The 24318-nt window shown below is 42.2% G+C and overlaps 1 protein-coding gene across 1 annotated transcript in view; it reads right to left on the minus strand.

Annotated features, from left to right (window-relative positions):
- The window catches only part of ERBIN (erbb2 interacting protein), a 225326-nt gene that overhangs the window by 71498 nt on the left and 129510 nt on the right, over positions 1 to 24318 (minus strand). Inside the window, exons 4-5 of the mRNA XM_018569304.1 lie at positions 21526 to 21723; positions 5552 to 5669 (exon numbers count right to left, since the gene is read on the minus strand). Of these exons, the coding sequence (XP_018424806.1) occupies positions 5552 to 5669; positions 21526 to 21714 (307 nt within the window). The 5' untranslated portion in view covers positions 21715 to 21723. The remainder of the gene's footprint in view (positions 1 to 5551; positions 5670 to 21525; positions 21724 to 24318) is intronic.

The following is a 24318-nucleotide window of genomic DNA, read 5'->3' on the forward strand; positions in this document are numbered from 1 at the left end:
TCTTTTTTTGATTAGACAGCTTGGACTAATGCCAATTTGCCATTGGTCCAAACCATCCAAAGAGCTCACTCCTCTAACACAGAGTAGAGGCTGTGACAGCTCTTGCCTCACTAGTTAGGTTACACAAGCAATGGGGAAGCCTGCTGCTGTAACTACCTGCCAAAAGCCGGATACAGCACTGCCCGTAATTAACAGGCAGCACTCCGTCCATGACAGGTTACACAGCGGGGAGGCTTTGCCTGCTCTGTAACCCGTTACAAGCCGATCTGAATGGAGAAAAAGCTGTCAGCTTCAGACTTGAAGCTGCCAGCTTTTTCCTCCATAATACTAAGTGAGGCTCTGCCTCCCCTGACTGCACGTCCCTGGTAATGAGTAAGTATAGCTGCCAATGTGTACATATATAATTACAAATTACAATTAGGAACGGCTTATAAATATTAACATATAGTGATAAGGTCATTTATATAAAACTGATCTCTGACAAGACTGGAAATACATACATCTATACATTTTACAGGTACAAGGTACAGAAAAATTCTTCTGTGCTTTTGCATCTAATAGAACTGCTAGAAGGCTGCCGACTTTCTTCTGCTCGTTTCCCCCTTCAATTTTGATGGGAATGTCAATATTTGTTTTACTCCTCCTGTTACAGGCGCTATAAAGTTTAATCTCATCTTCTTTCACAGAGGCCAGATTCAGACATCTACGAACCATATATAGGGAAGAGCACAGGAAAACTGGCAGAATTGAAAATCTCTATTATCAGCACAGCCAGTAAAACTACTACAGTCCGCAGTAACTGCTTGATTACATTACAGTATACTTAAAGCGGACCTTACACTAACATAGCAAGGTCAGATCCTTTAGTGAGGGTCCCCTCCTCCTTGCAGCTAACTGGAAAAAAAGACCGGAAAAAAAATGTTAGCTAATATATCAACCTCCCCCCCTCAACCCATGAAGCAAAGGTGAGGTCACTTTGCTTCTGGCAAGATCCCAGAGAAAGTGAAGTAGTCCAAATTTCATAGGAAGATGATCCTGCACTGTGCTGTAGTCGCACCTCTCAAGATATGGGGTGTTCAGCATTACCTGAGTTCTCTTTGGAAGGATGGTGATTTCTACGCCTGCAGTATCCGCACAAAAAAGGTCAAAGAGATATAAATAAATAAGTGTTCCCTAAAAATATTTGTATCATTTAATAGAAATGTATTCTAATTTCTGATGATGTATAAAAGATTAGATGCATTTACATGTCATATCATATAATATGTAGATACTATGTGGATGTGTGTGTGTTTATGTGTAACACCTGTTGTTAGATATTTGATTTCATATAATATTTAAATACATATGCAGTACATTTCATTCTGACCAGTAGAGAAAAAGCCTAAAAGGTGCCCATACACCTTACAACCATCGCACGACTTTCATCCTGCGATGGTTGTAAGGTAATTAAAAGCTCGTACGACCTGCCCATCCTGGACAGGCAGATCGTACTTGCGATCATCGCAAGCCCGCCCCCCTGAGGGGAGGGCATTCCGATGATTCCAATGCTGAGCGGGCAGTGTGCGCTTGCGTACACCGCGCCGTGCGGCATTTGTCTCCCGAGACCACTAACCCGCTGAAAATTGTACGATTCTCGGCGGGTTTTCAAGCCTGCTTAGGAGACAAAAGACGTGCGACCTTACAGTAGAAATGGTCGCACGCCTTCCATGCACTTGCCGATTACCGTCCGATAATCGGCAGGTGTATGGGCACCATAATAGGCTTCTGAGGGGCTAAATGAACAGATCTTGCATAGGCATGGTTACATTTTTCGAAGTGGTCTTAGCTTTTTAAGTGGTAATAAACGCCAACACAAGATTATAATAGTGGGCCCTCAGGAGGTGTTTGCCATAATGTGCTAGTAAGCACAGCATATTCACACATTACGGCAGACTTACCCTGCAGGTGATGCCCTCCAGCGCTGCAATGTCAGCACTCTTCTTTGACACCGCTTCCATCTTCTGGGTTCGGCATCTTCGGACTCTTGATTGGCCAGGCGGAGATGATAATGAAACTCCCAAGCATGTGCAAGGGAGTTACTTCACCTCAGGACCGTGCCGGGCATGTGCACACAAATACTGACAGGCAGGGAGGAGCAATTATGACAGAATAGACAAATATAGAGTCTCTTCTGTCATAAATATCCACCTGTCAGCATTTATTTAAATTACTTTACTTCCACGTAATGTGGAATTATCTGATATAAATACATTTTTCTACTAAATGTTTTACCACATTAAACTGTGCTTATGCATTACTGTTAGAAAGCCAAACTTTATATTTTAAGTATAAGATGGCTTTAACTGCCTCCGAGCTCTCTAGATCTGAGCGGGCGTCTTTAGACGTCCGCTCAGACACGCCCACGCGGGAAATGGCCGCAATTTAAAAATAGGCAGCGGTGCCTGTTAACATACATGCGATCCGCCGGCTGTAGAGCCGGCGGATCGCTTGTATTTTGCAACGATCGGTGCGCCCCCCGCCATTGTCCCGCTGATCCCGGGCTCTGCTGTGCCCGGTGTGAGTAGCTATCACATAGGGGGGGTTTATTAGCCCCCGTATGCGATAGCAATAAAGTTTAGTGGGGGGAAAAAAAAAAAGGGGAAAAAAATTAAACCCCCCCCCAAATTTTAAGTCGCTGTGTGATTTCTGCTGTGCTAGGTAAGAGTCCTCCTCAGCCCTCTCCTAGCACAGCAGTGTCAGTTCTCCCGCCACATGCCGCTGCAGCAGCCGTGTCATCCCTAAATTTTACCGTTGGGGGTCACCACAACTTGGCAAATGTTACCAAGGCCCTAGAAAGGTTGAGAAACACTGTTCTACAGCAATGTCACACCAAAAAGACCCAAAAGAGTTATTATCAACAGAGCTTTGGAGCCAATTATACCTCTGCATGCAAATATTTCTTCCCCGAAATCAGCAAAAGTTACCAAATGTTGATGACATTTGGCATTGGGGCTTCAGCTAACGATTAGTTCCATTAGTTGCCCGATTATTTTTTCAACGAATTGGTTAGTTGCATTAACTGCCTCCGGGCCGGCCGTAGTAAAAAAACGGCCGGCCAGGAGCTCTCTAGATCTGAGCAGGCGTCTTCAGACGTCCGCTCAGACACACAGCCCTCTCCTAGCACAGCAGTGTCAGTTCTCCCGCCACGCCGCCACATGTCACTGCAGCAGCCGTGTCATCCCTAAATTTTACCGTTGGGGGTCACCACAACTTGGCAAATGTTACCAAGGCCCTAGAAAGGTTGAGAAACACTGTTCTACAGCAATGTCACACCAAAAAGACCCAAAAGAGTTATTATCAACAGAGCTTTGGAGCCAATTATACCTCTGCATGCAAATATTTCTTCCCCAAAATCAGCAAAAGTTACCAAATGTTGATGACATTTGGCATTAGGGCTTCAGCTAACGATTATTTTCATTATCCATTAGTTGCCCGATTATTTTTTCAACGAATTGGTTAGTTGCATTAACTGCCTCCGGGCCGGCCGTAGTAAAAAAACGGCCGGCCAGGAGCTCTCTAGATCTGAGCGGGCGTCTTCAGACGTCCGCTCAGACACGCCCCTTGCGTGATAAAAAAAACTTTTTCCCCAAAATTTTCAGTAATTTTTCATAATTATAGTAAAAAATAAAACACTGTCTCCAAAAAATGGTATAAAATTCATTTCAGTACAGCGTTGCATGACGGAATTAACGTCAGTCAAAGTATCGCAGCGCTGAATACTGAAAAATGGCTCGGCCCGGAAGGGGTTCTAAACACCTGGTCTTGAAGTGGTTAATATAGTACATTCTGGGGGGGGTGAAGCAAATGTTGATGGCCATGTTGGATTTCACTGTCAAATTACTCTTTTATTCATTTAGAAAGCAGAATAATCAAGACCAAGCACAAGATCAGCTCAAACATAAACGTCATTTCTAGAATAATGGTGAATCACTTACAAATGACCTCTGATCATTCCCACTTTCATGTTTTCAAACAAAAGAATTTACTTTTCACTGAAAAAGTCATATTCCCTACTATAGGTCTAAAATGAACATACTAATAATTCACTAATAGACAAGGAGGAACACTTATTACTGACCTGTGGTGTATCTTTCATCATGACAGGATGCTAAAATACTTGCATCCATAATGGAGAATAAAGGAAATGGCACAGATCCTGGTATTACCACATCCCTGTCTCAGGATGCATTACACTTCTTCCATTTAAAGGTTAAATGAGTAGAGAACTTCTGTTCTCAAGAACAAGGCTGGTAAGGTTAGAAATCCCTAAACTATGTTCACTGTCTGGCTAATTAACCATTCCCCACAGTTCATCTTTTCTTATTAAAGAAAAAGGCTTCTCGCAAGTCCCTAGATACGTTTAGATAACAAAAACGGAGGCTGCATCACCTGAACTGAAAGGAAAAGTATTGAGAGCGTAAAATGTACTCTTCCCAATAGTTTCAGCTGGCCTGTGACACTGCAGCTGCCACACACCGGCTCTATAGCTCCAGAACTGAGCGATCACAAACCACTGATTGTTCAGCACCAGACTTCTCCCTGCTGAGAGAGATCACTGTCAGTCACCACTCCCCACAAGGGTTTCCTCTCCCCTCTCTCTGTTTCTCCAGTGCTTATTGGAGGGACACACTATGGAGGGGGTAGACATAGGCAGTGGGGGGCATCCCGACAATATTGTCGGAATCCTTCCCGGCTGCAGTGCGGCTCTGCAATGTGAGCATCTAGTGGGTTACTGCCCACTATATGCTGAGTTTGGGTCACAGGAGTACATTAGTAAATCTACTCCTGTGACTCAAGAGACCAAGGTTTGGCATTATTTCCCTTTTAAGCCCAGCTCCAGACTATATTTTTTTTGGGGGGGGGGGAAAAAGTTAGGAGTTCTTTCAACCTTTTATTGATGTCTATGTCCCCAGACTATTTGACAAGTGTCAGACAGCACAGGAACTGAAGGGACATCAACTAGTTCCTATTTGGCAGGTGTCAGACAAAACAGGAGGTGGACAACTGGGACACAGGGTGGAACAAAAACAGTAAAAAGTTTAATAATACCTAGGAAGATTTTCCCTCACATTGCTGGAACTACAATAGTGTCTACTTGGCACTTATATTTATTGCCCCTGGACTCCCCACGTTGAGTGACACTAATATGAATGGCATCATTTGCGAACATCAGGGAAAGAATGGTCAACCATAGTTCTTCTAAAATAAATAAAAAAAGGGTTTTTTTTCTGAAACAATAACAGAACATCGTTGCAATTTAACTGAAGAAACGTTGCTTGCTATTTTCCTGCCACGTAGAATTTAAACAACTTGATGTCAGTAAAGCATATTATACTATATCCCTAAATGAATGTAATCTGTAAATACAGTCAACACAAAGAGAAATAACTAAATCCACAGGCACAAATCAAAATCAAACAAAGAAAACAAGAATACGCACTTATTGTGCCAACTAGAATAGTTAAGAGCTTATTGACACACAATTCAATTAACTTGTAAAGGAACTTACCATTCTTGCTGACATCTAGTTCCCTGAGATTAATGAGATTTGCTATAGATGCTGGCAATATTGTTAGGTCATTGTCTGGCAAACTCAACTTGTGCAGAGACTGGCAGTTGAATAGTTGCTATTGAGAGAAAAAGAAAAAAAAACAGGGGAAAAAAATGTCAGCTTCCATTTTCTACTTCACAGCTGATGGTGGGAAAACACAGTACAGTACAATACAATACGCAATAAAACAATGGGTTATAGTATTTTAGTTCAATAGAAAAATGTCACCAGCATGCCATAAGTTGAAAAAGCAAAATATTTTATTGCCAATAGCTGTATCTCATTGGCAAGCGCTTTTGGGGCCTCACAGGGTCCCCTTCATCAGGCTTAGAGATATTTTAGTTGTTACAACTAAATGGACTCATAGAAGTGCCTCGTTTGAATTGGAGCTTCCCTACATTTTTCCTTTCATTAATCACCCAGAATTACATTCCCAAATTAATTTCAAGGCTCACTTCTTCCATTTGCCTTAGTCAACTTTAACCTTGGTATACGTTAGAAACATTCAATATAAAAAAACACATTACTGGGTCCAAATAAATGAACTAAGGAAATAGTCATATAGTTAGAGGGAATAATCATATACATGGCAAATTCTAGTAGTCTTTGGTAATGAAGAAAAGTTAATGCTCTCTAAGGCAGGGACGCTTTGCCCTTCATCCACATACATGTTGTAATAGAAACATGAAAGGAATCATCCTACAACTTGATATGAGCATCAGGAGACTCGAGGTTGTGGTTATTGTCATCAAGAAAAATTCAGACAGTTTTAAATAAGAGGTCAAGGGGGTTTGTGTTCAATTCAAGGATATTATTGTCCACAATAATATTATTGTCCAATTAATCGGATACTTCAGCAAGGGAAATGAAGGATAAGAATGGCAGTAAAGTCAGAAAGTCCATTCTATCTTAAAGAGGAACTGTACCCATATCTTTGAAATTACAACAAATACACCTTTAGAAATGTTGAGTAATGACAATCTACAAACACATACTTCTAGATAATTGCCGGCTTTTTATTCTGTGTATACCTTATTTTTCTTTTCCTCCCTATAATTCTCACGGTGGCCATATTTACTAAGGGCAGCTTAATATATCCCTCTTTACTTTCTGGAACTCTGGGACATGTAACTGGAACATGTGACCATGCACAAATACCTTTCCCTGAGATCTCGTGAGATTACAGATGAGATTTCCCAGCATTGCTCTGCTGATGTAGCCTTCCCAGGATGCAATGTTTGGGCACATTAAGTCACTATCATGCCCAAGAGGACCAAGAAGTGGAAAAACAATAAGTAAAAGAAAAATATGTTTAACTAATGAATGTAAGATGATTTCATATCAGAATGCAGATGTGCTTTTTAGTAAAAGGGAGTAAAGGTCTGCTGTTTTAAAGCTGGGTAGTATGTAATTTTTTGTGATTTTGTGCAACTTTGTGCGAGACACAACAGGAAGACCACAATGGATGGGTTTGTAAATACATGGCATGCTTTTCCAGTGTTCCCAAAACACCATACTACCAAAAAATATTAAAGTAGTACTAAATAAGCTGGGTGTTTTTTGCCTTAATGCACTCTCTGCGTCAAGGCAAAAAACACCCAGCACTTTTATTCTGACTCCGATCGTTGTGATAGCGAAATATATCCCTTGCTGAGACCTCTATGCCTGGCCTGTATAAGCAGATATACTCACTGCGGACAATCCTCGTCAGATAGCTGAACTAGTCAATACCGATTCATTCAAAAGAGGTGTTTATTCTTTAACATCAGGTTACAGCAGATGATAGGAACAGCAGTTGAACGGTTATAGTATTGTGCGGTCAGAAAATGATGCCTTTCCTCCGTACTGTGCAGATTATATGTGTGTCCTGTTACATGTGGCTGCTAGCTTTGCCATGACACAGGAAGTACTGCACACAGGAAGAAGGGTGGGGCTACATACACTAGAGGGAAATACATCGTCACATGAGGAATAATTACAGAAAACATGTTTGTTACAACAAAAGGCCACTAGATGGCAGCATAGGATAACACATGGATTAAGCTATGAGAAAATAGTTAGGCAAATCACACTATATAAATTCTAACCTATATAACAATGCTAATATTAACTGAGGCTATGCATCTCATATTCTATGCCCCTGTTGAGGCGGCACAACTTTGTTTTTTAACACCTCCGACCCCCCCACACTTACCTGCAGCCGCTCGTCTCCTCCACCGTGACCAGGAAGATACACAGGTTTCCCCCAACTTCCTGGTTGTGGGGGAGGGTACTGATGGCAGCTGTGACTGCAGGGTGGGGCGTGGCCGGCCGCACGCTATGCGTGTCTATGGACGCAGAAAGCAAGGTGCAGGCAGTGCCGTGACTGTGCACGTACGGGTGCCTTCTCAGCTGAAGAGTGACTGCAGCCAATTACCTGGAGTCACTGTTTGTGTATTGTGACAGTGGTGGGCGCACGTGTGGATGGGGCGATCAAGCTTTTTTTTCTCGTTCACCCCATTGGGGCTAAACATGAAAAAATGCCTAGTGTATGGCCAGCTTAAGCTTTTTATTAACTGTAATGCACAAGTTGAACTTCATTACTCAATAATACCTATGAAAAAAAAGCTTATGTATACAATTCCTTAAAGTGGCACTAAACTCAGGAGTTCAATCTTAAGAGTGCATTCAAGGACCTTAACTACAACAAAATGTATCTTATTTGTGCATCACTCAGCTGTAGATCCTCAAATCATCTCTGAGTTGGTGCTGACACTGTCCTTCCTTCTGGAGGGAGGCTACTTTTGTTCCCCATGGTCCCTGTGTGTGCTGCAAAGTAGTGACAGCGCCAGGCTCTCTCCTGTGATAGATTATAATGTCACTACAAATTAGGAAACTCGCTCCCGTGATGGACCACAACCTCACATTTAGTTGGGAAGGAAACTATTGAAATTTTAAGGTCCAAGTCACACTAGGTTCTAGTAGTAACATACGAAAAAAGGAGGAGTGCGGTTTTTCCCGCCACATTGCACTGCAAAGCACGGCAGCGTGTTATCAGCTGTTGTCGTGCACTGCAATGCATCTGGGTTGAGATACATTACCTAAGTGCATTGTGGTACATATATAACCAATAACTCGGAATACAAGAATACAATAATCAAAATATAGAATATACTGTAAAGCATGTAAAAAAAAACATTATTTTTGAAGCAATATTACAGTAGTAACCCAAATATGTACTTCCTAAAAATAAACACCATTAAGCCCCCTTATATGCATTTATTTTACGGTCAAAGAAAACTCCGCTAATATGACCAGCGGACACCAGTGCACACAAAAGTTGGTTGTAATGACAACAAAGGCACACTTTGATTCAATTATATCTGGCTGCTATATTAACCCAGGCAGGGATTTCATAAATGTTAATTAGCTTGTCTAAATTTAGATTAAATGCCTGGTATATGTTTGCATCGAACTGGCCCAGCAATGCTGTGTCAGTAATTTGTTTAAGGCAGAGGGCATCAGAAGGTATTGACTCTAAACTAGAATACATGGGAGCAGGTCTGTGCTGGGACACAATAATGTTATTCGAAGCACAGCCTCCTCTCTAAATGAAAATAACTGCATCACGGAGCACAATGAGCCTCTGGACTGCAGCAATCCAGAAAAAAATCCAACACCAACATCATATGATCACCGATATTAGAAAGAAATGAATGTGCTACACTGCACTATATGTTCACCCCGGTTCTATACATCAGATTACGTTTTGTGTCACAGCTTTCATCAATAAACCCTGTGTTCTCAGAATGTGTGATTATTGTTGTACCCATCGTAACTATTCAAGAAGGAACATTTTGTAACATTCATTGCAGAAACACGTCCACACAAGGAATGAGAGTGGGCAGTAGAAACAAGCCTATACCTATACTGTACAAGTATATTTTGCTAGTAAACATTATACTTCACTACATTACATTTGATTTTGGTATCGGTTTACAAAGGCTGACACGATTATTGCTTTAAATTTGGTGGAATGACTTAAGGGATTGTTCACACCAAATGCAGACCAGATCTGCATGAGTTTCTGCACACGCAGAGCAGTGGGTTGTGCCGCATTTTTGATGCCTTCCCGGGCCGTTTTTGGTTAAAAAAAAAAAAAAAGTTCCAGGGCGTTTGCATGCATTATTGATGCGTTCCAGGGCAGGTAAAATAGGGCTTGCTGCAGTTTTTTTACATGCTCTGGAACGGAACGCTGCGGTGTGAACTAGAGCCCAAAATACCATTGGAATACATTGGATGCACTTTTGCTCCGGTCTGTAACTGCTCTGCTCCTGAACACGCTTGGTGTGAACAAGGCCTGAAAATTGAGCTAATGTCTAAAGGAACCAATGAAAATAAAACAATTGCATGATTTTTTTTTTAACACGCATTATACTGGCTATGGAACTTTTCAAAATCATGGCCATCAGTTGGCCACATTCGCACATAAAAACAAGTGGGTGATCCGCATTTTCATCGCTCCCTTGTTGCCTGCTGACAAGTTATCAATGCAGCCGGACACTGCCGATTACATGCAGTCTCCGGGTTACAAACAAGATAGGGACTGTAGGTTTGTTCTTAAGTATGTAAGTTGAAACAGGTCATGTTCAGAAGATTTCACCTCACTTTCTGTCCATGTGAGAATTGGAATTTGGGTTGTCCTGGAAACAAGGATTGGCCATAAAGCTTCAGTAGAGACACCTTTTTCCCCATGACAACTCTTACAGGAGTGAATTTCCCTTCCTAGTGGTAGATTTCCTCTCACTTCCTGTTGCCTCAAGGACAGGAAGTGAGATTAAATCTTCCTAACGAGGATACAGACCGCAGTTAAAACCTCACAGTGACCAGTGACCTGGAAGAAGAGGCGTGCACGTCAAGAGCCAACTTCCTGTAATGTACGTACAGTACTACGAACCAGACCCAAAAAGGCCGGGCACGAGCACAGTAGCATTACAACTACCCCTGCTGTACAGTAATAGCCTCCATTTGCAAGTAGGAGTCGTATAGAAGTCAGATGTATGTAACTAGGGGACTGCCTGTACATTGTTGTGACTGAGATGCTTTGCTTTGTGGAATGGGAAACATTAGCCAGCATATCGCTTGCACCTGTCAATCGCGACCAGTGATGTGAACAGAACTGTGCCACAACTGTGTGCCCAGAGGCTTGCAGTGCCATAGTTCCACGTGAAACTCCCCAAGGGGTCAATGTCTGTTTAGGTCTATGGATGCTGGCATTTTCAGAATCTAGGAACACGATCTGGCTGAGCGGTTTAAAGGTCTATTAATGAAATTTCCTCCAAACAGACCTTACACGCCAGTGTTACACAGGACATTTTCACATCACGAGCCATAGTTCAATTCTACTTTATAGCCAATACAGTTTTGTAGAGGTGACATTGTAAGGATTGTGCAATAAAAATGTTGCACAATTGCCAATAAAGAACTATTATGGGTGTACAGCGTGCGGGGAAACAACACAAGCAGGTTTCAGTTGTCAAGAGTTGGACTAATGAAAGCTTAATTTTGCTTTCTGACTTTGTAAATAAGTCAAAAAGAATAATAAAACCAATTATATTGGCTATAACATTGCGTGTCAGATTGCGTGTCAGATAACGTGTGCATCAGTGTTATTCGCTAAGCAGAAGAAGACAGTAAACACAGGATGACCTTGTGTTTTTCCATATCCTCCTTTGACATTTACGAGGCTTGTTCCCTCTGGATCACTTCATGTCCACCATAAAACTGCCTTTCATTGTATAATATTGGATGGTTATGAGACTGTCAGGCCGTGTTTGACCCTCCCAAAATGACACCACAGTGACAATGGTTACATGGTGCACAATTAGCTTCCGCCAAATTACAAATCATTACACAGGTATTTACTTAAAGTGACATTAAAGGCTATTATCGACCCCCCTATGTTAGTGAAAGGACTTACCTTAAATCATGCCTCTTTATTCAATCATCTACCTTACTGTCCTTTCAGTGCTGGTGCGGGTCTCCGATTCAGCGCTGACTCCTCTGTCCTCCTCTTTGCTCATGTCCCACGATGTCTGCATGCGGGTGCAAGCAGCTCCATAGACTTACCTTGCGTCTCTCCTCGTCTCCCGGCCGAACATCTGAACTGTGCATGCGCCCGCCCCAAGACTCTTCAGATGTTCGGACTGGAGCGCGGCAAAGACACAGGTAAGTTTAAACCTCTTTCAAAAGGTTGTTTAAAAAAAATAAGTTTTTGCATATATCTACTGCTTGGTAGGGTTTAATAACCCTTTAAAGGGGTTTTACATTCAGCTCTTGTGATGATGAAGATTTCTAATTGCTAAATATCACAAATTGAATGGATATTAAACGGTCTCATAAAATGGTTGTATCGGATATAAGGATGGGATTTTTGCACTTTCACTGTTGTATTACAAAGCCGTGACCCGGAGAGGAGTGTAACCTTGACCTGACCCTCTGTGACTTCCCATTGGAACAATTAATTTTCCATAAGTCTTTACAGCCTCCAGTGCATCTGCCATAAAAAACATTTATTGCCTTCAAGTATGGCAACGTCATTTTGAACGATGGATACTACAGATTCAAGGTGTGGGCAAAATTTAATAAACAAATACAAATTGACCTAATTGTATTGAAGACCAAACTCGTCACTCCATCAGTTTCTATATTTCATATGTATTTAATTCCTCATTAAACATTGTAGTATGATGAAAGGACTGACCCAAGACCTGGCCATTACAAAGAAGCAGTTCTACTATGTAAATCACAATGACACTTAGGTCGGCGTCACACATATGTGTTATGGTAACAAGCGCCGCTCAACTAACATTACCTCAACTCATGTACCGCAGTGTGTAGCAGTGGCGTTGACTCGTAACGGCACCCCAATATACTTAAACTAGTATAAAACTCAGATTTATCAATAATGAATCCAGATCAAACTGCCCAGTAGAGTCACTTATAGTCATGTTTCCAAGCAGCTGGCTTCAACTCTTTCATCTCTGCTTCCCTGAACTTCCTGTCCAGTACACAATCAAAAGGAAAAGCACAGTCTCCAGCAGGGAGAAGTGAAGAGGAAGGAAAGAGGAGCCGTTTGAAACGTCACCAGCACACCATTTAAACGTGAAATAAATCCATTTAATGACACATACTTGTCATTCAAATACAAGCGTTACAGGGCCTCACAGGGTCCCCTTCATCAGGCTCAGAATGACAATGACAAGTCATTCTGAGCCCGATGAAGGGGACCCTGTGAGGCCCTGAAAACGTTTGTATTTGAATGACAAGTATGTGTCATTAAATGGATTCATTTTACGTTTAAATGGTGTGCTGGTGACGTTTCTGGACTCACTGTGATTGGCTGTCACAGCAATCTCATCATAGGGAGCCCATCCTCACCTCCCATCTTTAAAGAACAACTCCGGGCAAAATAAAACTTAACTCCTGCAGTGGGGCTACCCCCGTAGTGCAAGGGTTAAGTGCTAGTTTTTGTCTAGGGTGTAAAATTTAAAAAAAAAAAAAAAAGACACATTCACCTGAATCTCAGTCCTGCCTGGCTGCTAGAACAGTCTCTACAGCACTCCGGCTGTGGTATGTCCCTCAGCATCCTCACATCTAATACACTGTATTAGACATGATGACTCACGGATCCTTAGACCATCAGAGCAGAGGGGGAGAGGCTGTGGGGACCAGTCTAATCGCCTGGGAGGACCGAGGTCCAGGTCTAAGTGCTCAGTCTAGACTAAAAAGGGGACTTAACCCTTGTAGTGAAGAGGTAGCCCCACTGCAAGGGTTAAGTTTCATTCTGCCCGGAGTTATTCTTTAAGGTACGATCAACAGGCCAGGACAAGAGGTTAGAAGAGGACACCCTAGGGCAGTCATCCTCATGCTAGCTTCATTAGTTGTGGTGTCAATGACCTGAAATGTGTGCAGCCAGTGAAGTGATGAAAACCTGACCATTATGTGCAAAGGGCTCAGTGGTTCTCTGTGTTTATATGAGAGTGGGAAGAAGCCTTTCATGGTTCATTTCTGGGATACTATAATCATCAAATGTAAGTTTATTTGGTTTTCCAAATCAGTGGTACGGACATTCAATATACAAAAAGCAAATAAAGAAATTGGTTGAGTTCCCTTCCACTAATGCACTATAGAGTACGATGGCGTTCTAAAAAGAAGTTCTGCTGACAAAGTTGTTGCGGACTTCCATTCAGAAGGACAGCCACAATGGAATGGTAAAAATATCTTCCTTGAAACGTTAAAGGGTCAGCGCTATGGGACTGATTCAGATAATAAACGTGTTTGTATCGTGACACAAATGCCTTGTAATGTGATGGGCTCAGTCCACGAGGCATCAAAATAATGAGTCACTGTGACTCACGCCGGAAGGCCAGAGTTAGACGTGTTCATAGAGCCCGATGAGTGACAAGCAGCAAGTGCAAGCAAATAATGGAAACATGACCTAATGACATGTTTCACATCTTTACACATCCGCATACTGCAAATGAGACAGAGGAAAATCACCACAAAGAAAGGAGAAGAGAGAAAGGGAGGGACGTTAATGTGTCACGTCTCATTGATTTCTTAACATGTTATATTCTCTCACTCTAGCCCTCGCTGCCAAATGAAGTGTTAACACATTTTATGTCACAGGCACAGACAAACCACAATGATATCATTTGTACTGGGTAAGTACTTCAAGATTCAGTACTTGAATCTCTGAGCTGAAACAGGTATAGGAGGTAAGGAACTCTCACCCTCTTCTTATACTATATCAATGCATGTTATATGACTCCTGAACCCAGACACAGCCAGACAACAAGCATTTCCAGATGGAAGCCAGCATACAAGACAATCCAAACAGGTTCACTTTACTGTAAGAATTTTAAAGAACACATACTTGTCCCATGCTCCCCTAATCTACTGCCAGAGTGCCTAAAGTTGGCCATACACTGCTAGAAATGTGTTATTTCCTTCAAAATTGGCAACTCATTTTGTTTAAATAGAAAATAAGAAGATAACCCCTATTGGGATGTAACTTCGTAAAAATGTATAACAGTTTATTAAATAACAATACAAACACACAAGTTAAAATGTTATGCATGTGTCCTGCTAATTTGTCTATACCTTATTGGAAACAAATCAGTTACTGGAGGGCCTGGCCAGACCACATATGGAAAAGATCATACCTGATGGAAAGGTGTAGATCACAGAATATGGACCTTCTATATCAGTTATTTTTTTCTCTCTTTCAGAAGTGTGACGTCACTATAGTGCTATGAGATTACTATTACTATAGCTGGATATGAAGTTGCATTTGGTTTATTTTTCCATCAGGTATGATCTTTTCCATATGTGGTCTGGCCAGACCCTCCAGTAACGGATTTGTGTCCAATAAGGTATAGAGAAATTAGCGGGATACATGCATAACATTTTCACTTGTGTGTTTGTATTGTTATTTAATAAACTGTTATACATTTTTACTAAGTTTGTTTGATTCCCAAGGAGTACATCCCCACCATGGGTGTTATCTTCTCATTGTCTATACATTATTTGGGTATAATACCCCTTGGGAATTATTCTGATTAGATTTTTTAAGCATTAGTAAACTTTGGGAGCTTTGACCACTTTGGTTCACCCTATGTAGGGACCCTATTTATTGTTTCTAATTTAACAATTTCCTCCAGACCTGCCATTTGCATGGAATCCCAGATGTATTAAACCGGTTTCTTTTGTGCCTAGCACCTCCCCATTAAAATATGTAGGATTTTCCCTGAACAAAAATCACATTTACAGTTAGAATTCCCTTTGTTCAAATAAAAAAATGAGAACAATTTTCCTGATCCTTCAATTCTCATCACTACGGCTGAACATCAATTAGACCCCATTAACCATTGGAGAATCCAACGAACATTCTAAAATGTATATTAAATTCTACTGGTGTATGGCTAGCTTATGAGGAAGGCAAAATCTGCTCAGATTTGTGCACCCCCCATACTCTCCTATGTGGCATTTTTCAGGCCTAGGGATTGGTTGCTCAGACAGCAAACACTGTACTGCGAGGAAGCAGAAGGAATGTGATGTTTCCCTATACCTGGAAAAAAAAAATAGATATTTGTCAGAGCTCTGGCCGAGGTGGCAGTATGACAGGTAAGCTAAATGCTCTTTGCATACAAGCAACTGCCATTGTTTTTCCATAAAATATTGTTTTCATACATTTTAATGCTACAAATCTCCTCCAACCTTCTCCAGCCACTTCCTGTCTGCATGGATGTGCGTCAGTGGCAGCTGCTCATTATTGATCCGGACCTGCTTCCTGATGGTGTTAACAATGGACCAAGCCTAGCAATGAGTACAGCCACTTGTAGTCTCCATTAAGAACACATGACAATGCATGTCATCCTATAACAGGACGTGCCTGAACAAGGACCTTCATGATAGAACAAGCACGCATTATTTTAAATGAAAACTGCATCTTTAAAAGTATGTAAAACAACTTTTCATATTACAGTTGTCGTCCCTTGTGATCTTGTACTGGACGGGAAGTTCAGTGAAGCCTAGATGAGAGTTGGATCCAGCAGTTTGGAAACAAGATGAATAAGTGCCAGGGCAAAAAGATTTCAGGAAATACTTTGCTGCACAATGTATGTGTGTTTGATCTGGATTCATTATTGGAAAAAAGTTTGAGAGTTTAATATTACTTTAAATAGGACATTTTCATAGATATCTGTACATCAGACCAAAAGGAGGGACAACTGAGGAGGAAAGAGGAACAAATGGATTTGGTTCCGAATGAGGGACAGGTGGGAGGTAGGTATTGCAAGTTCCACTAATCACTATTTCAGTACAAAGCACAGAATAAACACACACGTGAACTCTATGAATGTGACGAGAATGACTGGGATACCCTTTTTAAAGGCATTTATGTAACACTTCCTGCTGAGGCCAGTATCTGCAACACAGTGATACCTTGTCAGGCCACAACAATAAAGTACAGCAAAAGGCTACTTAAGAGCATGATCCAGAACAAACGCAACTTAAACAAATGGTCCGACTCTGAGAAATCTAGGTCACACACCAAAAGAAGTACATTAAAAGTCAGTAGGATTCAGCATTCTGGGTATACTGTGCAATTATAGAAACAGGTAAGTGCAGTGTTTTGCTGATAGTTAGGAATCTGCCAAAACGTGCTCAGCTAACCTTGAAGAGTGCAGAAACCATCAGCATAAATCTCATTCCAAGATGTTACAAGAATGAAATTGCTGCTCCAAACAAGCATTTTTCTTGCATATTGTTTTGATAAATTCCCCCCGCTGTGATTGCCTCTTAAAACAGAACCTTCGTCACATTCTCACCTACCTTGAGATTGCCAGATCACCTCTCCAATATGCCATGGAGCGCCCCTGAAAACCCAAACTTCTAGATTTGGGGCAAAAAATCCCCTCCTATCTCCTACAATGCAATCCTCTGAGCATGAGTAGGCCAGCACCATGCTGTAGCCATATGCACATATCAATCTTCAAAAAGTCAGGATTTACACAGGAATTGGGGAGAGACCTCCAGGAGCGCACTAGGAGACAGCCTGGCACTGTGAAATGGGAAGTGGCACTATTGACTGCTTGTTATACAATTTCACAATTTGGTCATGATAAAATATAAGGGAGCAACCACAGCAGACTCTCTTTAGAAATCACGAGTTCCCTGGCTGTGAAGCTCATCCTATTCTTTACTTAGACCCTGGAGTATGAAAGTCGGAAGCTCTGACTTCACTGGCTGCATGACTTGCTTGCTGCTTGTGACTCACTAAGTAGTTAAGACTTGGGATAAACTTGCCAGCTTTACTTTAAAGGGAACCTGTCAGGGCAGAAATATGGGAGTTGCCAATATTTTGTACACATATTCAGTGCTCTGACACCGGCTTGTGCCAGGTCACTGACTAAGTAGAAAGATTTAGATGACAGCACTGTAACATGCACCTTAAAGACAAGTCAGCAACAGCAGCTCCCACCTTTCTCTCCTGCTAGATTCCTTAGTGTCCTGCCTCCAATCTTTACATCCTTGGAGATCAGGGTTGGATCAAGTCACTTCAACATCACATCACTCTGCCCATTGGGAAAACTATTGTTAAATAAGCATATCGGAGCAACACTTCAGCAGCCTCACTAATTCTGGTAATCAGGAAGTTTTAAAATGCCATTGGTTCCTGTGAACTCCGGACTCCCCAGCTGGCTGCTGCCATGAAGAAGCACGGCCCTGTGATATTAATATTCCAGCATGTTACCTCAGTCAGCAAATTAGACCAACACACCAGCAGTATGACCAAGTCTGGCTATCAAGAAGCCCCACAATTCCACTTGCCCGCTGGTTGCAGAAGCATGGCTCAGTGATGCTCATATACCAGCCATTCGGCTCACAGTAAAGAGCACTATGAGCCCTGGTCCTGCCTGTCAAGCTGTGCATATAGCTTGGACATATTCGATGAGATATGATCATTCATTTTAGAAATCACAGGGGCACAGAACATCACCTGCATATATCTGCTGCATCACAACAACTATACATGTTTAATAAATACATATGGCTGGATCAGAACCAAGACCCACTTCGGTCTTATGATTGATTACAATTTCCCCAGTGAGATTCTTATAGAATTCCTCAGAAATGTGTCTCACTGTGCAATCTACCTTCGAGTATGCCCAGCTTTTCGATCAGGCTGCTAGAGCTTTTAAATAATTTGGTCGTGCACATGTAGTGATTGCACTGCGACAATAAATACAGCTGTACGGTGACTGCCTTTGCCAACATAAGATTAGATTTTTCATCCTGTGATTTTTAGATCACGGCACATATTGATCAGGTGGACAACTCATTTGCTCCTCACAGATTGGCAGCATAACATCGGATGAAAAGCAACTCGAGCTTTCATGTACAGGCACACTCAGCATAACAGCAAGCAGCTGGCTGCCAACATTACAAGGGCTACACTGCTGGGTACTAATAGTCACATTCAGCTAAACTATTTCTTTTTACCAGTTTCTTCATTCCTGTCACATTTACAGAGTTACGAGTTAATCTTTTGGTAGCATTTTACAGTGCTAGAGACCCCTAATGTCTCCATGCGATGGTCGTATGCTTCTTGAAAGCCCGTACGATCTGCCCACCTTGGACGGGCAGATCGTACTTGCGATTGAAAGCCCGCCCCGCTGAGGATACATTTTTGTTCATAGTTAGGGTACTTGAATGTATTTTTCAGGTTTAACTGCTGAGTTTAGTGTCACTTTACCCCCTCTAGGCCACTATCACTGACTATATTGCTGCTGTTTTAGCTCCCTGGGGAAAACAAGCACTTAACCCTTACAGTGCGGGGGTAAAACCATGCAAGTTAAGATTGTATTTGCTCAGAGTTGTTCTTTTAGACACGTGACACATTTACTGTGTCCTAAAACAGTGCATTACTTTCCCAAAGCTGAAGTTTCTGAGCGCTGTCATGGTGTTATGCATACAGAATGGAGGCACTTTGTGCAGAAAGACTTTTAGGAAACCTGTCAATGGCTTTTTTACTTGAATCAGAGCTACTTTTCTTCCTCAAACAAGTCAGCTTGAAGGCAAAAGCAGTTATGTCAAAGCAACTCAGAGGCAAGTTATACTAGTCACATGGTTATTTTTTCACATCTGCTTGATTAGGCTGGATATAATTAAGATGTCTTATCAATCATGGTAATTCTGTAGCGATCTGAATATGCAGTCTTGCATTATTACCCACTTGCCGTCCGCCTGTTGTAAAAAAAAAAACCAGAAGGATGGCAAACTCCCATTGGCGGGTTACCGTAAATAAACGGCTTTTTTTCCTAGCGCACGCACACGGGCAGAAAAACTAAATTGTTTAATGTAAACAGCCGTTACAGGCTGTTACACATACAGGCGATCAGCGGCTCTATAGCCGTCCGATCGCAGAGCCGGTGAAGCAGATCTGTGCTTCATCAGCTTCTTTGGGGGTCCCCAGGTGACATTAGGGGTCTTGGAGACCACTAATGTCTCCATAAAGAGGACCTGTTAGCTTGCCTGTGCTATCACATAGGGAGATTGTTAGCCCCCTACGTGACAGCAATAACATTACGTCTAAAAAATGTTTTAAACAATAAAATAAAAGTCACATATAAAGAAACCAAAAAATTGGATAATAATAAATGTTAAGGGGGAAAAAAAAAAATTTCAAAATTTACTGTAATTTTTCATTAATCGCAGCGCTGAACACTGAAAAATGGCCTGGCCAGGAAGGGGGTCTAAACACCTGGTCTTGAAGTGGTTAAATACCACCAAAAGAAAGCTCTACCTGTACCCCCAAAAAATTGTATAAAAGTCATCTCAGTACAGCGTTGCATGACGGAATAAATGTCAAAGTACCTCAGCGCTGAATACTGAAAAATGGCGTGTGCGTGTGTGTGACGTAAAACTTTTTTTCTGACTAATATTTTTTTTTACACTTAACTTTATTGCGATCACAAAGGGGCCTATGTGATAGCAAAGTGGATGTGACAGGTCCTCTTTAAGGAGACACCAGGGGTCAACTAGACCACTAATGTCACCTAGAGACCCCCAAAGAAGCCGATTAAGCAGAGATCTGCTTCACCAGCTTCTAGCCGGCTACAGAAGCCGGAGAAATGACAGCTGAAGGTGGAAGTGATATAATCACATCACTTTCCCATTCAGAGATTGGAGGGGAGGTCAGTGGGAGATCATGTGCTGAACTCCCTCCGATCTCAGTACCAAGAGCTGCTGTGCTGGTGATGGGCTAGCACAGGAACAGCGGTACCCGGGATTGGCGGAAGGGGGGTTGGGGGTGTTTGACGACCACACACTTAAGGTGCCCATACACCTTACGGTTATCGTACGATAATTGTATGCGATCGACTTTTCGTACGACAATCGTAAGGTGTATGTGTAGTGCCCGACCGACAGTACTGTACAAATCGTACGACTTTTGGCGTTCAAGTATGTTTGAAAAGTGGGGTCGATCGTACGATTTTCGCATGGTTGGTGGCGTTTCCGTCCGTCAAGTCGTACGAGTAACACTGCTCATGCGCAAACGAAAATAAGGTTGATTACTGCAATCCATCCAGGTGTTTTTTTTTTTTAACTACCGCTGATTGAACCTTGCGATAATCGAGGCAGGATGGGGCCGCCGTACGACAATCGTACGACGGTTCGATCATCGGACGAAAAGTTCCGCCCTGATAATCGTAAGGTGTATGGGCACCTTATGACACAACATACAATCGATTGGGCGGCTCTACAGCTGCCTGAATGCTTGTATGTGAACAACCATCGTCAGCTGTTTAAAATACAGTTTGCCGCTCGTGCGCGCCTCCCCGCTCTCAGATTTCTGTTAGCATTTTAAACAGCCAGCTATGGAGAACGGGAGAGTAGGAGAAAGGACATTTAAAATGCCCACTCGTATTTAGCAAGCCACCGTCCGGCCGTTTAATTAACGGCCGGATGGAAAGTGGTTAAAGAGTTCAGGCATTTAAAAAGTGCATGCGTCCTTAAAACGGAGGCGGAGTGTGCAATGCCTGCAATATATCAAAGTAGGAGGGAGAAGCAGTGTGAAATTACATCAGCTTTTGACAGCATTGATGTCAATTCGAAGGAAAAAAAAAACATTTTGAGCATCTTCTAGAGAATAAACGTGACAGGATGCCAGCTAAATGAGGATTTTGGAAGTGTAAGGAACTCCCTGGCTGAATGCAGTGCTCATGAGATGGAGCCGGGCGTTAAGTGAATGGCTGGCACAGGATTCTGCCAAGAAAGCGACGTGAGCTAATGCCTATAAAGCACGGCTGGAAGAGACCCAGGAGAAAGGGCTGCTTGTCATTAGTGTCATGGAAAAGATGAAACCTGTAAAGTAAAAGTGGTACCTTGGGAAGTTCTTCAATCTGGTTGGCATCCAAATAAAGTTCCTCCAAGGTTTTCTCAAATGTGAAAATCTCTTTCGGCACCTGCTCCAGGCTGCAGTGAGAGTAGTCAAGCGAGGTCACAGTTTCTTCCTCTCCCCGCAAACACCGGCACGGCACCAGCCGCACAAACAGGTTCCTCTTCGTAGTCATTTTCAGGCACTGGTTAAAAAAAAAAAAAAAAAAAGGGAAAACTCAGACTCACTCAGATATTAAGCCCCATTCAAAGCTGCCTTGCCACCACTTGAATTTGCTGCACATTTCAACATACAAGACTCCCATCACGGCTAACCAAGCACTATCCCTTCTCCTGCCTACACACACTTATAATACCCATTAAACCACAAGACGCTCATCGCTCGTGAAAATCCAGTTAGACAAGTTTGGATGCAGTGGAATTTCATGGATCTGCATCCCTTAATGATAATAATGAAAGATAACAACACCATATTGTTTGATGATTTTAACCATTCAGGGGCCAGAGAAGTAACTTAAAGTGACACTGAACCCAGGAGTTAAACCTTAACTACTAACCTAACAATGACTATTAACATAAATGTATCCTATTTGTGTATCACTCGGCTGTAGATCCTCAAATCATCTCTGAATTGGTGCTGACACTGTTCTTCCTTCTACGTACTAAAATGCATTTTTAAGGTGTCACTTTAAAGGAGAACTATGAGGTGAGTGCTTTTCACTCACCTCATAGTTCTAGCCGACCTGTGACAATGAAACGGTCACAGTTCGGCTCAGTAGATCGGGAAGTGAGCGAACACATATAGGCGTTCGCTCACCTCTCGATCCTGTCACGGCTCTCTGCCATGACAGGGGGAGGGGCTGGATTCCCCCCTCCCCGCTCCGATCCACCCGTGCTGACTGGCGGAACGGACGGGGGAGGCGGGTAGAGCTGGTTCTGCCTCTAGATAGGCAGAGACAGCTGTCAGTCATGCAGATGGGCGGATCCCAGCACAATTGTCGGGATCCGCTTCAGCTGCGGCGTCTCAGTATACCGCGAGCTACTATACTGCGGCGTCTCAGTATACTGCGAGCTACAGCTTGCAGTATACTGAGCCTAGGGTGATGGGAGGACGCTAGTTTGTGTCCTCCCGTTACCCTAAGGAGAACTATGGGGAAAAGACTTAACCCCATAGTTCTCCTTTAATAAAGTTAAATTATCCCCAAAAAAACAACTTAAAGTGACTATCATTTTAGGATAATACAGCCAGAAAGTATAAGGCCAGACAACAGAGGTGCCTGCACATAACTGCAGGAGCCACCTTTGTCCCTGCCAAGCCTAAATGTCCAATCAGAGTCATAGCCCAATAGGACTATGTAGGGGGCTGGAGGGAGCGGGCAAACTTTGATACTACCAGGAAGTGCCAGAGCTTTGCCGGGTCAAGCATGGCCTGGCAGCTAGGTGAAAGTTTTGCTCCTAGCTGCTGTCTGGACCAATCGCTCGCAACGTTAAAAATATTGGATTAATTTTTGGCACATTGTGATTGCCTTCAAGTGTATTGTAATACCCTGCAAATCAATCTCAGTGTCACTGTGGACTTATGCCCTAGCTGGCACTAAGCCTCAAGAACATCAACATTGATTCTTGTTCCGTTTTAGCACTTTGCATACTAACATGATCATTTAGAAAAAACTTTGCACAATAGTGCGACTGAACACGGAGAATGTCTTATATTTAGAGAATGTCTTATATTTTCAGCTTTCTCCATTTGGACCAGGTATCAGGTCACAATCTCTTCCTTGGACCAATGTTAATTTTAAAGAAAAAAAAGTTCCCGAACTTCAACTTTATGAGACGTTTTGCCAGGTATTTTTTTTTGTTCAAGCTAAACTCCAGGTACAGTATAACAACTTACATTGAAATATATTCCTCATTAGCCACAAAAGGATTAATAACTATTTTGTGCATCAGTGGCACCATCACTGTGCTTTTTGTAGCCTGAGCAGAGCTATGGGAGGGACCCAACAGACCACGCCCACTACAAGCTTCCAAGTAGAAAACTACTGGAAGGGGCGGAGACAAGACCAGTCACTGCACACGGAGAGAGAACAGCAGTGACTGGTCTTTATTACAGGAAGCTCCTGCACAAGTTCCACACTGGACTACTGCACAGATCTGAAAGAAATACACAAGCACACCAAGATTCAGGTAAGAATACACTTGACTCTTCTATTCAGACATTATTTGCTTATCCCAGAGTACGGCTTTTGATACTTGCAGGCAATCAACGAGAAAATAACAGGACAGAAAGGTTCACATCAGTTGTGCAATTGGCAAAAAATTAAAAAGTATGGGTTGATTTAATGAAGATTAGTATAGCGCATACCAGCATCTTGGAAAGCTATCCTGTCTTGTATGAATGTGAAATGTAGACGATTATATTGATACTCTGGACAAGGACCCTGTACATAAACCCCGAGGATTGGGCTTTCAGGACTAAATGAGTACAGCTAATAAAGATTGTGTTTTTCTGTGAGGGGAGCAGTAAAACTGTGCTAAGGCTTTCAGCTCCCAAGAAGTTGTGCATAGCAGACCATATAAAACTGCTCCCAAGATATCCTGCATAGAATCTGAGACATCATCACAATAAATCTGTAGTCATGGTGATGTAAAACATACTAAAAGAAACTATCCCAGTCACTCCTACATACACAACATATATCATGTGGGTGGAGATTATATATATATTATATATGTGTATATATATATATATATATATTATATATATACACACACACACA

Source organism: Nanorana parkeri, unplaced genomic scaffold, assembly GCF_000935625.1.
Source record: "Nanorana parkeri isolate BGI_ZX_2015 unplaced genomic scaffold, ASM93562v1 scaffold34, whole genome shotgun sequence".
NCBI classification, from domain to species: domain Eukaryota; kingdom Metazoa; phylum Chordata; class Amphibia; order Anura; family Dicroglossidae; genus Nanorana; species Nanorana parkeri.